This window comes from Diabrotica undecimpunctata, chromosome 5 (genome assembly GCF_040954645.1).
Source record: "Diabrotica undecimpunctata isolate CICGRU chromosome 5, icDiaUnde3, whole genome shotgun sequence".
Classification (NCBI taxonomy): Eukaryota; Metazoa; Arthropoda; class Insecta; order Coleoptera; family Chrysomelidae; genus Diabrotica; species Diabrotica undecimpunctata.
The window spans coordinates 135,187,818-135,207,268 of NC_092807.1; the positions used below are offsets into that span (position 1 = coordinate 135,187,818).

The following is a 19,451-nucleotide window of genomic DNA, read 5'->3' on the forward strand; positions in this document are numbered from 1 at the left end:
GATAGTTGAAGACTGCAAATCGAGCGGCCGTTTATAATTACCACTAGTACCTGTCTCTGGATAGACATTAGTCGACTGTCTATTATTATTGTGCCTCTTAGAACATGTACCGGACTGCAGATCACTCGACGGTCTGTTTGTGCAAGTATTAGAACTTGTATTTTGTTTTATAACAAATTTATTCATCGTCGAATTCAACGTAATTAATATGCACGAAAAATACGTGCTCTCTGGCTTGACACAACAAGCTTAAACTGAATGAAATAATGAAATAAAAGAAGCAGCGGTGCAGCGGATGGAAATTTGTAATTTTATGGATGTGGTAGTGGAAGGTCAAAATAAAAGCGGTGGCGTCAGTCAGAACTTAACCTTAAAAAGCAAGCTGTGAAACGGCGAGGCGAGGCGATCCGGCATTTTGCTTTCTTGGCCCGGTACCGGGTCGCAACCCACCATTTGGGATGGTGCCACCTATCCACAAAAACTACTACAAATTTTAATATTGTATAATTATACCTCAGGTCACTGGTTTATTAGAAAGAAATATTTACTAAATAAATATTTTTTATTTAATAAAGAAATAACGTACAGTCCCTCTAATTTACAAACCGTTGCACGTCATTATCTACGTCAGAGATTGAAGTTGACATAGTTGCCAAAGTATAAAAAAATCCTGAATCAATTTTTAATCAAATAGGTCACATAATTATTATTATACTCTTTACAACGACTTAATTAAATTCTTACGTGACATTTTTGAAATAAAATACACTAATTTTCTTCTAAAAGAACAGATTTTATTAAATAGGTAAAAATATAAAACAAGAGGTATTCACTTTAAAATTTAAAATAATAAAGTAAAAAAGTGTCAACACCGCAACTGTCAAATAAGTGTTACCAATTTATGCCAAAATTTCACCTTCGTTCGATTACAGTTATAGTGTGTTCCGAACAAATGATTGGAACAATGAACAAAAACGCTTTATAATGCATTTATACAAATTAAATGAAACATATTGTGACGTGCAACGGTTTGTAAATTAGATGGACTGTAGTTTATAAAGAAATAAAGGCTTTGAAAAATTTATAAAGTACTATGTATTGTCTTTACATGATTTAGAGCGTATATCACTCTCACATACTATATAACGACATTGCTTAATTATTACTTTCGTGCAGATATCATAATAATAATCGATTAAAAAAAATTGATTTGCTAATTGAGGCATTTTTATTTCTTTATTTTCGTATTTCTTTTTTTTTTTGTCAATAACTAGACTTTGATATTTTTATCTTAATTAGATATTCACATAGATTTGATTGTTATTTATATTACTAACCTAACTTAACATGTTTGTTTACAAAAAACTGTACCTACTAAAAAAATTACTGACTAACGGACAAAGTTTTGCAATTAAATTGTTAGTGTTTCTAGTTTCTAGTGTTTTTTTTTTTTTTTTAATTTTTTTCTTTAAAAAAAAAAGAGTACTTCTTTGTCCTATCTTCCGCTGCACACCCAAATATTTGAGTTTTGTATATATATATATATATATATATATATATATATATATATATATATATATATATATATATATATAATATTATATTATATTACAATTTTATGAGTTTCTTGAACGGTACTATATTTAATATTATATTAGTATGTCTTGGGTTAAGGTTCAATAAGTAATATTTTTGAAACTAGATTTTATTTTCCATTGTAATCAACGTTTCGGCAGAAAACCCTTGCCTTTGTCAAGATTCTAAAATGTACAGGATTACGAACAAGAAGTTATTTTAAAAAATATATAAAGAACTTACCAAAACGTAAAACGACACTAACATTAACGAATTGACTGAAATAAAATTGATATCTGATATCTCATGGTTTACTGTCATTAGTGTATAATTATTTTTATATGGGTGTATCGTTGGTGTTTTCGAAAAAGGTAAAGTGGAGAATGTTATGACTTTAAGGCTCAATTTTTCGAACCATAATCAAAACTTGATTGTACTCAAATATTTAATTAAAATCAAATATGTCACATTTTAAGGTTATGTTGACTAATTTATTTTATTTAATTTTATTATTTTTGCGTTTTAATTTAAAATAAACCATAATTAAACTCTTTCTGAGTTAATTTCATGTTTTTATTTACAAAGCGATAATAATAATAAGCAATTTTTAATAATTTTGACAGTGACGTATTTGATTGTAAATATTTGATTACAATCAAGTTTTGATTACCGTTAGAACAATGGTCCCTAAGGATTTTTTCTTCTTTTTCAAGTGCCATCTTCGTTCCGAAGGTTGGCGATCATCAGGGCTATACGTATTTTCGAAACTGCTGACCGAAACAATTTGTTGCTGCTACAGCTATACCATTCCCGTAGATTCTTTAGCCAGGAGTTTCGTCTTCTTCCTATGGACCTTTTTCCTGCTATTTTCCCTTGCATAATTATTCGAAGCAGTTCATATCTTTCGCCTATTGTAATGTGTCCCAAGTATTGCAGTTTTCGTTTTTTGATCGTAAATATGACTTCCTTTTCTTTATCCATTCTTCTCAAGACCTCGACATTTGTGACTCTCTCGGTCCATGATATTCTCAGGATTCTGCGATATATCCACAGTTCAAATGCCTCTAATTTTTTGGTATCAATATTTTTCAACGTCCATGACTCCATTCCGTAGAACAGTACAGAAAGTACGTAACATCTCATCAGGCGAAGTTTCATTTCAAGGCTCAAATCTCTTCCGCAGAACACTCTTTTCATTTTAGTGAATATGGATCTGGCTTTTTCTATTCTTATTTTGATTTCTGCTGAGCTATCGTTGTCTTCATTTATAAAAGTGCCTAAATATTTGTATTTGCTAACTCGATCGATAATTTCATTGTGTAAATATAAATTTTGGACATTTTGTGTTGATTTCGATATTACCATAAATTTAGTTTTCTTTATGTTCAAAGATAGTCCATATTCTTCGCTGCAATCTGCTATCTTATTCACCAATGTCTGTAGCTCTTCAAGTGTTTCTGCGATCAGAACGGTGTCGTCGTCAAATCTCAGATTGTTTAATCTAACACCATTTATTTTAATACCTACGGATTGCTCAGAGAGTGTTCTATTCATTACGTCTTTGGAATAGAGATTAAACAGGGTTGGTGACAGTATACACCCTTGTCTCACACCTCGCTTTATTTCAATTTCTTCAGTGGTATTATTCTCTACTCTCACTACTGCTTTCTGATTGTAGTACATATTTGCTATTAGTCGGATGTCTCGTTTATCTAAATTCTTTTCTGTCAGGAGTCTGATTAGGTGATCATGCCGCACTTTATCAAAGGCCTTGTTGTAATCTATGAAACACATGAATACATCTTGATTTATGTCAAGACATCTTTGAGACATATCGTTCAGTGCAAACAACGCCTCTCTTGTTCCAAGTCCATTTCGGAATCCAAACTGGGTATTATTGATGTCCATTTCCAGTTTTCTGTGTACTCTAGAGTGTATAATTTTCAGAAATATTTTCAGTACATGGCTCATCAGACTGATCATTCTTGTGGTATTTTTCCTGATGTATAAATGCTATTGAAAAGTTTAACTAAAATGTGAATCGAGTCTTTTTCTAGTAGTTTAAGGATTTCCGTTGGTATTTCATCTGGACCTGGGGCTTTACCATTTTTCATTCTTTTTAGTGCGTACATTACTTCTTCTTCCGTTATTTCTGGACCTTCGTCTCCTTGTATGTTACTTAGCTCAAATTGTTGTCTATCATCTGCAAAGAGTTCTTCAATATAGTTTTTCCATGTCTTCAACTGTTCTTCTAGTTCTGTTATTATGTTTCCGTTGACATTATACAGGGTATTTGGCTGCTTACGTTTTTGTGTACCTGCAAGTTCTTTCACTTTTTTATGTACATTAAAAATATCATGTTTTCCCTGCAATTGCTCTATTTCTTCACATTTTCTTTTATAAAAATCTTCTTTTGCTATTCTGATTTCTATTTTGATTTCTTTCTGTATTTGTTTATACCTTTGTTCGTTTTTTCCTTTCATTATTCTCCGATTGTCCACGAGAAGAAGGATCTTATCAGTCATCCACCTTTGCTTTATTTTTGGTTTTTCTTTAGTCAGAATTTTCTTCACAGGACCTGTTATCGCCATTTTTACGTTTTGCCATTTTTTATCTATGTTGTTCGTTGGCTGAGATGTTTCTTTTTCATGAAGTATTTTGAAATTATTATTAATACATTTTTGCAGTTTCTCTTTTACCTCCAGGTTACATAAATGACTGACGTCTATCTGATTTGCTCTTCTTTTCTGCTCCAATCTTTTTAGTTTAATACTCATTAGCGCTACTAGAGGGTTATGGTCTGAAAAGACATCTGCGCCTGGGTAAGCTTTAACGGATTTTAAGGAGTTTCTGTATCGTTCGTTTATCAGTAAAAAATCAATCTGGTTTCGAATTATTCTTTCGCCATTGTCCTGGGGTGATTTCCACGTATAAAGTCTTCTCTTTGGTAAGTTGAAGAATGTATTAGATGCAATCATGTTATTCTCCTGGCAGAATTGAAGTAGTCTGTCACCTCGTTCATTTCTATTACCGAGTCCATATTCTCCTACATGTTTTCCACTTTTTCCTTTACCAATTTTTGAGTTAAAATCACCTAGAATTACGGTAATGTCTCGTGGTTTCGTCGATTTTAATACTTGATTGATTTCTTCGTAGAATTGTTCAATTTCGTCCTCGGATTTATCTGCAGTAGGTGCATAGATCTGTATGATATTTAGTTTACTTGTGTTTGTTTGTAATTGAAGAAATAAGAGCCGATCTGATACTGGAGTAAAATTAATGACCGACTGCATCATAGACTTAGATACGAAAACTGCTACGCCGTGTCTGTGTTGGGTACTACTGTTTCCGGAGTAATATACCATGCCATTTGTTGTCGAAAAGGATTTTTTGCGGTGTTATATTTATTATTGTTTAAATCATATTGAAATATATTTTATTTAGGTTCTGTGCATCTTTTTTGTCATTGATTGCGTTGGTATTTCTTTTTATTTCTATTGATTCGTATATTTCCCTCTTCTTTTTGTTTTATTCGATTTTTAAAATTTTGATGTTTTTGAATGAAGTCAAATTTATGCTTCTTCTCGTTTTCATGCTTTGTGAGCGCAGTTACGTTGTTCTTGTCATATTTGTGGGAACGAGTTCTGGATTGAAGTAGTTTGTCCGATATAATAAACGAAATTCCTGTATCTGATATTATATGTTCGATTGAAAATTAAATTTCTAATTTAAATTCAAATTTACATCATCAAATAAGAACAAAGTGCTGTAATATTTTAACCAATTTAAAAACAAAAATAAATATTCTTTTGAAAATAAAGCATAAAAAAGTTCAAAAGACGAAAGCCTTCTTGAGAGAAAATCCAAATGTAGTTGTACTGAAACCTGATAAAACCAATAAAACCGTTATTATGGAATCTAATGATTACGACAATAAAATGAATGATCTTTTCAAAGACGAAAGCATATATCATAAACTGAGAAATGGTCCTACCAATATTTTCCAAAAAGGAAATAATGCTCTTATTGACAGATGGGACAAAAATGGTTATATATCACCAAATACAGCCAAATCACTTAAGCTACACAACGCTATTCCACCAAAAATTTATGGTTTACCTAAAACACACAAGGAGAATGTACCTCTACGTCCTATCGTTTCCTGCATTCAATCACCCTTCGAAAATCTTTTAAAGGGTTGCAGCAAAGCTGCAACCCTTTTCAATTGACTAATTAATGTGCGAAATAAGTTTGGTGTGTATTTTTAATATACCGATACAAATAAAAAACTCTCTTACCTCCAATAATTAGGCAAACATTTCCCATCTCCACAAACAAAGAATGAAGGTGGGCACGTTTGGGCAACGCTTGGGCAAGTCATGTTGGCAAATGGTTCTATGTGTCCTGGACACATACATTTGCCGTTCTCCATTGTTAGTCCATCAGGACAAAGGCATGCTTCTCGGTTTTTGGGTAATCCGACGCAAATATATGGACATGTTGTATTGGTACAAGCATTTTTGCCTATTTGGATTCCATGTGCAAATACCTTAAGATCCATAAGTCCTGCTCTCTTTTTTAATAATACTTGCACGTCCTTAAAAGTGTCCTTGTCTGAACTGAATATAGAGTTTCTCTTCAAGTCATCCCAGTACATATTACTTTTAAAGACAGCTATGGCAAATGGATGAGAAACTACGTCGCTATTTGAAGCCACTTTTACGAAACCATCACCATGTAAATCTGAGCTACCTAAAGCAAAATATAAAATAAAATGGATCAAGCACTTAAAAACATTGAGAAACGTCAAATTTTATATTTTTTCATTAACAAAATTTTTATAAAACCATTTTATCGCAGCAACAGTATAGTTTTATAATTTAGTATTTCACAGATTTCATCCTCAGAGTGTAATCATGCTTGATGCGCATTAGAGAGTTACATCTATGTCAAACAGAAGCAATTTTTAAACGCAGACGTATGTTTTTCTATCCATGATACCATAATGGCATTATAGCAGCTTAGTAAAGAAATATGGACACAGAAATCCCTCCCCAATGATGGAGTATTGGAATACTTTGCACCATACAAAAAAAGGAGATATCTTTGAATGCTCTAACCACAGAGAAATAACGCTTCTAAATGCAGCGTATAAAATATTTTCCACAGTACTATGTCATTGTATGGCACCGTATGCAGAACGGACAGTAGGAAAATACCAGGCTGGTTTCAGAGGTAGTAAATCTACAATTCATCAGATTGCAACCCTGAAACAAATTTTAGAAAAAACATTATATGGCAACATTATTAGAATATGGCATTAATACTCATCACATATTTATAAACTACAAAGCAGCCTACTACTCTGTGAATAGAAGAGAAATGTTCAAAGCAATAAAAGAGCTAGGAATACCAAATCAGTTGATACATTTAACAAAACTAACTCTTGAAAAAGTTTAATGTAGAGTAAGAATTCGGGGGGAACTGTCTGAACCTGTCTGAATCTGTCTGAAAAACAAATAACGGGCTGCGCCAGGGAAACATTCTCTCCTGTATATGTTTAATATAATATATAGCTGTGTAACAGTGTAGCAGGGGGCTACGTTACATACACATGACATGGCTTACTTCAGGCAGTCAACAATCAACCTACATGACAGATTGACATGTTTTTGATATTGATAAGATTGTAAAAAAATATAAGTTTAATTAGTACAATATTGTTTAACTTATAAACCCATAAAATATAAAACATGGCGCAGTCACACAGTTAGCTGGGTACAGTCGAAAAACTAAATTTTACCATAAAAGAAAAAAAAAACTTTAAGAACATAGTGAGGCACGAGGTAACATAACCTAAAATGGCAATGGGAATGAGTGTAAAACTACCACCAGATTTTGACTTACAGGGACAAAATGCGGCAAGTGAATGGAAGTTTTGGAAAACCTGTTTTGAAGATTACTTACTAGCAACAGGACAAGACCAGTCAGCAGATAAAATAAAACTGTCAATTTTAAGAAATATAATTGGAACTGAGTCTGCCAAAATTATGTCCACATTCGCCATCCCAGAAGACGAAACCAATAAGTACGATTTAATGATGTCACTAATCGACAAATATGTTAATCCAAGGATGAACGAATCATTTGAAAGATGATCCAGAACAAACAGCCGAAGATAAAGCTCTGAGAGACAAGATATTGATGGGCATCAGAGATTCAGTTACTAGAGAAGCTTTATTGAGAGTAGACAAACTTACCCTACAAAAGGCCATCGAATTTTGTAGAACTAGTGAGCAAAGTAAAAACCAAAATTTGAAATTTCATAACGAAACGAAAGATGTGGATATAGGACAAGTTCATAAAGAAAGGAATAAAGATAAGTTCCAGGGCCATAGAAACTATAATAACTCTAAAAGTAAAACCAACACTAATGAAAAATTCAAGTGCAAACGGTGTCAATTAACTCATGGAGCCAGAGAATGTCCAGCATATGGAAAGAAATGTAAGAAATGTGGGATTTTAAACCATTTTGCAAAGTAGTGCAGAGTCAAGAATATTGATGTCATAGATGAAGGTAGCAGTGATGGATCATCTGATATTTTTGTAGGAAATGTTAATAAAGCATACCAAGATGTAAGTTGTCAAAATATTTGGGATGAAATTATAGAAATTGAAAATAAAAGAATTAAAGTAAAACTTGACACAGGTGCTGATGTAAGTATAATTCCATTAAAAATTTTTAAGAAAATTGATAAACAGTTCAAAATTAGGCATAATCAGTATGTACTTAAGGGTTTGAGGGTACTCAGGCTAAAACAATAGGTGTTGTAAATTTAGTTTGTAAATATAAAAATAAGTATGTTTATGATGACTTCACTATTATTGATGGGGCAACTCGGGTTCTAGAATGAACCTAGATCATATTGGGTGAGAAAAGAAGGTAACAATAGAATTATTAGACGGAACTCACACCAAATGAAACACTCATGTACCAGAACACTTGAAAAAGAATTCATTTTAGAACCCGAGTTGTACCCTGATATTCAGTCACAGAGTGTTCATAAAGATACTGCTAGCAGCCACGTAAATGATAGTGTTAATAAAATAATTGGGTGTCCAAGCCCAAATGTAAAATCAGTACCTATGTTGAGTCATAATGTCAACCCAAATATTGAGACGACTTCTAACAGTTATAAGACCAGAGTTGGTCGTAATATAAAAACCCCTTATAGATATCGATCTTAGGGGGAAGGTGTTTAATATAATATATAGCTGTGTAACAGTGTAGCAGGGGGCTACGTTACATACACATGACATGGCTTACTTCAGGAAGTCAACAATCAACCTACATGACAGATTGACATGTTTTTGATATTGATAAGATTGTAAAAAAATATAAGTTTAATTAGTACAATATTGTTTAACTTATAAACCCATAAAATATAAAACAGTATACTGTTCAATCTGGCTCTGGAAAAAGTAATACGTATGTCACAAATCACAACCACTGGTACAATATATAATAAATCAGTGCAAGTCTTGGCCTATGCTGATGATATCAATATTGTTGGGAGAACGGAAAACGATGTACGAGAGGCGTATATAGCATTAAAAAATCAGCTACAAAAATGGTTTTAATAATAAATACCAACGAAACGAAGTTTATGAAAATAAGCAAGCAACTACAAATCCAACGACCACTTGTTATAGAAAACGACGTCATCGAAGCAGTGAACGAATTTGTATACCTGGAAGCGCTCTTTAACACTGATAATAATACTACCGCAGAGAAAAACCGCAAAATTTGCACAGCCAACAGATGCTATTTTGGGCTTAATCTCTTCCTTAAATCCTCAATTATATCAAGAAATACAAAAATAAAACTCTACAAAACAATAATACGTCCAGTCCTAATATATGGTTCAGAGACCTGGACTCTAACAAAAAATAATGAAAACATGTTAGGATATTTCGAAAGAAAAGTACTAAGGCGAATCTATAGGCGAATATACCAGGAACCTGATATCGTAAAACATATTAAGATAGGACGTCTGAAGTGAATAGGGCATATAATGCGGATGGAACAAAAGGACCCAGTTAGAAAAACGCTCCTTGATACCCCCATTGGTCAGAGAAGAAGAGGAAGACCCAAAACAAGATTCCTTGATAATATCGATGAAGATATGAGTAATATGAGAATCTGTGATTAGCGGAGGAAGGCGATGGATAGGGACGATTGGAGATAAATTCTTGGGGAAGCTGGGACGCAGGGTTGTAAAGCCAGAATGATGATGACGAAGAATTAGTGGATAAAACGGAATTAATCAAGTAGAATGATGTCTGATAGGCTCTACTAATACCTATAAAGACATGAATAATAGTGATGATAAAGAATAGCAAGAAAACCTGTAGGAAAAATTGGGCGACACGTTTTTCTGAAGACGATTAATATTAATATGGTCCAAAATGAAAAAATCTGGAACAGAAATGAAAAAATGATATCTTTGCAGCAGAATGATCATGATTAAACTAAATTTAAGGTGTATTACCTACCTATGTAATCTAATCTGGCATCTACCCAGTATAATCTATTGGCGAAATAATCGATTGTAATACCATTAGGCCACTCAACTTTATCTCTTCCGAAAAGAGTCATATTGCTGCTTCCGTCCAAACTAGCTCGATTCACTGAAGGATTTTCGGCGGACCAATCCGTCCAAAACATGTATCCATGGCTGGGATGTAAAGCAATACCTCTCGGTTTATGCAAAACCGTTGAATTCAAAATAGTTCTCCTCATTATTCCACTTTGATTTATATTCGTTCTAATAAGTTCAATTTTGGCACGAAGACCATCAACGAAATACAAAGTTTTGGATATCCAGTCAAAAGCCATACCTTCGATTGATGATTTATCGTTAAACACTAAAATTTCTGTATCATATCCGAAACATTGTCTTTTAATAGTTTTATCGTTCATATCTGCCCAGTAAACGCAATTTTCTGCCATGTCAAAATCTATTGCGATTACATTCTTCAAGTTTGGCACCGATAACTGTTCTAAATTCTTACTGATTAAGTTATATCTGGAAATGTTTCCCCTTTGAGCAAATAGAAGAAAATCGTCCACTTCCTGAAAGGGACAAGGAACGATGTCTGGAAGATAGTCAGATTCAAAGCCGCCTATACAACTATCTGCGGTTATTTTATGGTAGCCTTTGGTACGGTTGTAAAATTTGCCTGGATTGCACTGAGTTGGAACTTTGTATATATCCAATGACGTGTCAGATTTGTTTTGAATGCAGCGTGGTGGGGAACCAACTTTTACAAATCCAAAATCACTAAAAGTTATATAAAATTAATCAAACAAACGATATAACGTTTATAACTAAAAATAAATACTACAAAATGATATTGAAAAAAAAAGTATTGAAAGTAGACGCATACATAATTTCATTATTCTACCTATGTGATGTCGTAGACTTGTGCAAATATGCAAAAAAGTGAAAAATATGCGCATGAATACGCACTAAGGTAAAACTGCCTATTAACGGTTTATACAAATTCGTGATGTAAATCCGGCTTATTAAAAAAATTTAAATTCTTTTGTAAATACGCTTAAATTGGTTAAACTTAATACTGCGGCGCGTGTGTATCCTAGCGCGAAAATTATTAGGCCATTTTTTTATGTATAATCCGGCTGTTTTAATCAATTCGATTTAAATGCCAAAAACCAGACCACTAGAAACCAACCCTACTCAAAGTGCGTCATAAAGATCATTTTTTAGAAAGATTAAATCTTGCAATAGAATGGACAAAAAAAGCCGAGCTCATATTAAAAAAAAGCATTCTGAGACAGCAAACTAAAAGATGAAGGTATAATACAAAAATATAAGCAGCATATAAAATTGAAGTTGCAAAAAGAAGAATTAGAGACAGAAATAGGAACAAATTTGGAAATGACGAAATACGCAGTGGACAAGGCAAAAAAAGAAGTGCTTGGATATGAGAAAAACCTAAATAAATGAAAGTAAGGCAGACAGTAAAAGTATTTATATGAGATTAAGCTAAAGAATACTGAATAGTTATTAAAAATCTAATTCCTGATAAATTTTATAAAGGTTATTAAATATATTATAAGCTTACCAGTCAAAATCAAGCAAATCGCAATCACATACCACTGTAGATTTGGGTTGTAAGTAATCCAAGCCGTTTAGACATTTCGCAAATGGCATTCTTCTTTCGTAGGCTACTTGCAATCCCATTTCACATGGAATATAATTTCGAATGCCTTCACTGTGGCTAGGAGACCACATTTTGTAATCATCTTTCGTACATTTACGTTTAAATACTTTGGTGAAGTCAACTTTAACAATAATCCATTGGTGGTGTTCTGGTAAAGATCCAAACATCGTGAAAACAGTAGTATTTTGTCCTGGTTCTGTCATTAAACCATATATTCTTACTTCTTCATTATGGAATTCGGTTTGATTCCAACTTCGACCTTCATCTATAGAATATTTAATGTGACGAGTTTTTCCGTTTGTTTTATAGTATTCATAGTATTTAACAGCGGATAGAATACCTCCATGGTCTCCCATATTATAAAAGTATAATTCTCTTAGTGTTTGACGCCATGTTACTCCACCGTCCAAGCTTATATATACTGCATATTGACTGTTTAGATTATTTCCTAAGACACCTGAAATTTAAACAATATAAATACTTGCAACTGTCTGTAGATTGATTCGATATTGAATATATATATATATATATATATATATATATATATATATATATATATATATATACATATATATATATATATATATATATATACACTTGCCATTGTCAAGTCAGATTAGTTCTGCTTCTTCGTGATGTTTCAGGACAACTTCTCCTATATATATATATATATATATATATATATATATATATATATATATATATATATATATATATATATATATTATATATATATTATATATATATATATATTATATATATATATATATATATATATATATATATATATATATATATAGAAATCGATTTTTAATGAAATTGTAATTAATTAGTAGTTAAAACTTGTTGCTTAAAAGTTTCTGCTTTCTTTAAAACACAAATTTATTTTATGCCTGCACTTGTAGCATTTCGATTTCCCCTCGTATGTGTTAAAACACCGAAAAATATTCTCAATCTTCTTGCGTCGCTGAGATTGATAATATAAACATTTTTAGTTTGTTTATATAACACATGGGTATTTCTTTTGATGTTAATTATGATACATATTGGAAAGATATCTGTCTTGTTTTTTAAATGCACCGTTGGCAGCTTTTTAAGATACGACCCTGAACCACTAGTATTCTGAAGTAGCTGCCATATATGTTTTAGGGTCAGATACCATTTTCGCATTCCATGTAAAACCACCAAATAGTGTAGACATAAAATATAATTGGGTTAGTGGAAAAAACGAAATAAACCCAAGCTATGTTTTTTTTTAATAGAACACCCTGTATATTAAAGCATTTTTAAATATATTTTTTTAAAATATGAAGTATTTGTATAAGCTTTTATAGGTCTAATAGATATATGATAACAGGGCTGTAGATTAGGTTTCCAAGGTAATAAAAATGTAAATGATGTGTCAAAGCCTTTCGAGTATGGTATCATTTTTAAATAAATTAATATCTTTGACATCCAGCCATATAATGTACAGTGTGATCTCTTTTCAAACACAAAATTTTCTCATTTTTTTAATAGAATATATTATATTAGTATTCCATTTTGTAGAGAATATTGCAAGCTTTCTTTTGATATCACGATGTATATGCCTAGGATGTTTCGTTTTGTAGATATTTAGAGAACTATAGCTTTTATAACTAACCCTAGACGAAAATATCGTAGAAGCTATTCAAAAGGCTCAAGTAAAATGCTGCCCTTAAAGACGTCAAGACGAAAAAATAACCATTGAAACAAAGCAACTAATGGAAACTAGAAGGGAAATCAAAGGAAACGAAAGCATTGACGAAGAAAAACTACGAAAAATAAATAAAGAAGTATCGAAAGCTATAAGGAAAGATTTAAGAAAATTTAAGAATGAAAAGGTCCATCGAACGATAGAAGAGAATAAAAGTCTGAAAGTCCTGCGAAGACGGCTAAACAATAGAAAATGTGAAATACACAAACTAAAGAACAAAGAAGTAGTCTCTATATCAAATAGAGAAGAACTACTACACATAGTTGAAGACTTCTATCAAGAACTATACCCAAGTCGAAGAGAAGACCAAACGAACTTGGAAGCCGCCGCATCACCAAAATCATCAACCAGGGCTCATTCCAGAGATCACACTAAGCGTAATCCAGGACGCAAAGAAAAAGATGAAAAACAACAAAGAACCAGTAGAGGATGGAGTCGTAATAGAAGCTAGAAAGATAGGCAGACGTGCCCTACTCAATTAAATAAAAATTTTGTTTAACCTTTGTCTAACAGATTGTTGCATACCGGAAACATGGAACAATGCAGTTGCATTGCAGTAACAATTTTACTACACAAGAAAGGAGACAAGGCGCACCTAGAAAACTATAGTCCAATAAGCTTATATCTAATAAATCATTTTCTTCTTCTTCTTAGAGTGCCATATCCCTACGGAACGTCGGCGACTACCATGCTTATAATATTTTTATACTGATCTCGGTCTTTCGCTACGTGTAGCAATTGGTCCGCTGTCAAACCTGTCCACTGCCGCAAATTCCTCAACCAAGAGAGTTTCTTCTGTCCTATCCATTTCTTTCCTTCGATTTTGCCGTTGGGAAATCAGCTTAACATCTATAAAATGTTTACCCAAATAATTACGACAAGACTAGATTGGATTTCTACCTGCCCCGAGAACAAGCTGGCTTCCATTCAAAATTTGAAACAAACGATCAACTACAAACAGTAAAAACCTTATCCTTAACCTTAACCAATAGAAAAATCGATAGAATATAACAGAGCACTGATACTTTCACAGTAGAAGATATGGTAGAAACAAATTTTCAAAATTACGTATCTTTTTGTCTTTGTGGAGTTCCAATAAATAAACAAAATTCAGTATCCTTATTTTACTTTCTACAACTAATCACGTTCTTATCTATTTTTAAGAATCTTAATACAAAGGTATATTTTAACTATCTATTATGTACCGTACGGACTAATGAGTTTCCGACCCGCATATCTTGAAAACTTAATTATCTCTCCTTTTTTTATTTAAAACATTGTCCGTGGTTTTAATAAACAGTTCGACGAACACTTTCTTAAACCGGCACCCCTAATCGTCTCCAATTACTTGCTTGAAATACATTGTTCATGGGGCCAGTAAACAATTCTGCGAAACACTCTCTTAGAACTAGCTATAATTATTTTTACAAAATTTATCATTATACAGGGCGTTAAAAATTTATACGCTCGTGGTTGAGAAATATGAAATTTTTATTTTAATTTAAATTTTAAATAGGAATATAGTTTTTGATTTTTCATTTCAAAGGAATATAATAATATATATATATATATATATATATATATATATATATATATATATATATATATGTATATATATATATATATATATATATATATTGTCATATCAGTATATGTATATATATACATATATATACCGGTATGGCAATTTTTCAACTACAACGTATACGTTATTCAGTACGTGGAAAAGATAACACTTAATTATTTGAATACGAGTGAGAGACAATCCACGCATGTTGTAGTAGTAAGTGTAACTTTTAAACAGTGTTGCAAAATTTCTGTTACATCATTCCCTCTAAAATATTAGTCAGATACACGAGTGTTACATAATATTTAAATCCACTACAGTTTATTGTAGAATGAAAATTAATATTGCCCCAACAAAACTTACATGAAGTAACCATGTAATTGCTATTTATACGACAGGACGGCGTGAGTCGCGTCGGCGTTGAAAGCGGTGTCTCGTCTAAAGGTCTACCTACCTATGGTACTTATGTTGTGCAACACAGACGAGCCGTCGCGTCATTTATCAGTTCGCCGCGTCGGTCGCCGCGCGGCTTATGCTGAGTACCATGCGCCGCCGGCGGTTTTATTACTTCTGGCGGCACATCAGTAATAGATATGTCGTGCTTCAACACAGACGTGTGACTGTTTTGCAACGGTGTTTTCCAAATTTTGTATATATTATGGAAGCTATAGACATCGATAAATTAATTACCGAAATCCACACACGCTCAGCAATTTGGGATATGCGCTCAGAGAAATATTCGAATAAAATAAAGAAAAACATGCTTGGGAAAAGGTTACCCACAGTTTTATTTCGGAAGATGCTTTTCTGGGCCATCTTTGATTTCGTTGACTAACGTGTAAAACATTTCTTTATTTTTTTTTTCTTTTACTATAGGATGTATCCAATATCTGCGTTTATTCTTCTTCGTTGATCTAATATGGAGTAAATTTGCACTTATTATAAAAAACAAATCGTTGTCACTTTCACTAGATGATTCCAGAGACATCATCATACAAGTCTACGTCTGAAACTCGATTAAATTTGACAACAACGAATACAATGGCAAAACTGCAGCCACTTTTAAACCATCCCTGTCTCACTCCACATCTAATTTCAATTTATTCTGACAACTGTTCGTTAACACGTATTTTTGCTCGCTGTTCAAGTATAAGTTTGATATGATCCTGAGGTCGTTGTAGTCAATCTTCTTTGATTTCAGGACATTCATTAATTGTTTATGTCGTACTTTATCGAATGCTTTATTATAGTGAATAAAACATGCGTATATATCTTGATTGACGTCCAGGCATCTTTGTATCAGTATATTAAGTGAAAAAAGAGCTTCACTCGTTCCTAGGCCTTTGCTAAAACCAAATTGTATATCATTAACGTCTATATCCAGTTTGTGATATATTCGGTTATGGATAACATTTAGTAGTAGCTTTCAGACATCAAGCTAATGATGCGGTAATCGCTGCATTCTCTTGCGGTTTTCTTTTTGGGGAGATAAATAAAAATCGATGTTAACCACTCTTTGGGTAATACGCCTAAACTATAAATTTGGTTCAAGAGTGCCACTAAAACATCAATGTGCTTCTCAGCTAGAATTGTTAGGATTTCTATAGGAAGCATGTCAGGTCCAGGGCTTTTCCCACTCTTCATTGTTTTTAATGCGTGTAATATTTCTTCTTTTGTAATATATGGACCTATTTCTTCTGACGTAAGTTCTATGTGCTCCAGATCTCCTCTTTCAGCATCGAACAATTCGTCGATATATTCTGCCCATCTTTGTACTTTCTCGTCCATATGTGTTATAGTAGTCCCGTGTCTATCCAGAATTGCACGAGTAAGATTTTGTTTTCTTAGTCCTGTCAGTTCTTTAACTTTCTTGTGTAGGATAAACAGATCATATTTATTTTGAAGGTCTTCGACCTTTTTGCATTTCTCTTCAAAGTATTTTTCTTTTGCCTGCTTTACCATCTTCCTGATCTCGTGGTTTATCTCTCTGTATTTATTGTTGTCTTTGTTTTTAAATTGTCTCCGTTGTTCCATCATTTTGAGTATCTTATCATTCATCCACTCTTCTTTTCTCTTAGAGGAAGTCTTTAGTATTTCTTTACAGGGTTCCAGTAGAAAATGTTTTAGTTGATCCCAGTACTCGTCAATATCATTGGTGTTTGTGTTAAATTTGCTGCAGTTCACATGCAGTTCATGTTGGAGGCATTCTTTTACTTTAGGTTCTTTAAGTTTTCTTGTATCTATTGTAGGGATTCTTTGATGTCTTTTAATATTTTTAAGGGTGAGTGTAATCTTGGCGATAAGTGGATTGTGATCTGAGGCCACGTCTGATATGCTTTCACGACTTTAACAGCATTACGGTGTCTTTCATTGATCATAATGTAGTCTATCTGGCTCCTGACTACTTTCTCCGATGTATCTGCGAGCGATCGCCATGTATACAATCGTCTGTTTGGTAACTTGAAAAATGTGTTTGTAATAATCAAGTCCTGCTCTTGACAGAATTGTAACAGACGGTCTCCTCTCTCGTTTCGATTACCCAGACCATAGTTTCTTATACACTTTTCGCTTTGTTCCTTTACAATCTTTGCATTGAGATTACCTAGGACTATCGTGATTTCTCTTGTTTCCGTTATTCTAAGTGCTTCTTCGATATCTTGCTAAAATAATTCCACTTCTTCTTCGTCGGCTTCCCGTAGGAGCATAAACTTGTATCAAATTAAATTTTTTTTTATAATATATATATATATATATATATATATATATATATATATATATATATATATATATATATATATATTTAGAGGAAAACCCCAAGAAGAATTTCGGGCCCAATAAGTATGAAAAACTGAGAAATGAGAAGAAGAATGAATCATGAAATAAGAGACATAATGAAGAGAGAAGATATAGTTGACTAGACACAACAAGAGTGCGGAGTGATTTACTGCGATAAGCGAATCAAAGAGCTTTAAGTGAATGCGGCAATCTTTCCAATTTTGCTTCCTTGCTACAGCTCAATTTTTCAAACTAATAATTTTACTGTTAGCTACTAGTTTGCTGATACAATATATTTGATCTCACCATCGCAACTTTTATTATTTACTATGAGAAATATGTAATAGATTATTAAACATTTGAAGACTTGTAATCTAATTATGATCAACAATCCTATGCTTTTAACCCAATCTGCTACAACTTATAAATAATAATAATTACATACCTGTGGCCATAATAAATCCAGGTGCTGATTTACTTGAAAATATTCCCACTGATTTAGTATCACGCGATAACTGATTGAATTTTTGACTTAAATGTAAGGAACAATTTCTCGTAGTTACACAACCTGACGGGCGACCTTCTGCATCGAAAGCGGGTGGCTGAATTAATCTCCAAGTTACTCCATGGTCGAAAGTAATGACGGATCCCAAATTTTGAGGTCCTAGATGAGCACCAACTGGTTTTGATGTAACTCTCGATGCTATATAAATGCCTGTCAGACCTTCTACTTTATAAACATCAGCAAATGCTTCTTCTGGCATGGGGCTAAATTAAATAAAATTCTTATATATTTCATCTGCTGTATTGTATATATTTTTATACATATTTTTCGAACTACCCTCACCCAATATTATGTTTCAAAGTCCTAAACTAAGCCAAAATTGATTTTAATGAAAATTATATTTTATAATTGATATTTGACGCTTCGATTTATACTGCGTAAATCGTTTTAAAAATTATTTTAAATTAGGGAGGTGTTATTATTATAATCTATATTTAATTAATAAATGAAATTTAACAGAAATCACTGCTTTTATAAAAATTACTCACTGGAGCCAAGCGTCTTGCCAAGCAGTTGAAGGAAAAAAGACGAAAACATCTTCCAAGGACAACGTGAATTTGACCTGTTTTCTATAGCCAGTTAAACTATCCGTTACATATAAATGAGATGTGTTCGAATGCCCTGCTGCAACAAGAGCTTTGGTATTAGTCACATCGACGATGAAGTAACTGTTGAATTTTTCTTTGGAATCAAAGACGCATAATAGTGGTGCACGTAATTTGTAAGAAACGTACAGTTGCGGCTCTCTCTAAAATATTAAAAGAAATTATAATCCACAAGGAATCTAAGTTCCTGTAGTTGGCTGTATACCATATATAATAAGAAATTTTATTAAAAATCCTTTATAAAAGGTATATAATTTAAAAAACCAAATCGGGCTATATCACAAAACGTTTTCGGAATCCATATTCCATCATCAGTGTACTAGGTGGGTATACATGTATTGAGCCACTAAATAGTTGATTGAGTTTGAGTTGCTTTCATCA

At 32.6% G+C, this 19,451-nt stretch overlaps 1 protein-coding gene across 1 annotated transcript in view; it reads right to left on the bottom strand.

Annotated features, from left to right (window-relative positions):
- LOC140442486 (sortilin-related receptor-like) overlaps nucleotides 1-19,451 on the bottom strand; it is a 97,813-nt gene that overhangs the window by 53,080 nt on the left and 25,282 nt on the right. Inside the window, 5 exon segments of the mRNA XM_072533554.1 lie at nucleotides 5,874-6,323; nucleotides 10,128-10,919; nucleotides 11,725-12,280; nucleotides 18,346-18,668; nucleotides 18,954-19,213. Of these exon segments, the coding sequence (XP_072389655.1) occupies nucleotides 5,874-6,323; nucleotides 10,128-10,919; nucleotides 11,725-12,280; nucleotides 18,346-18,668; nucleotides 18,954-19,213 (2,381 nt within the window).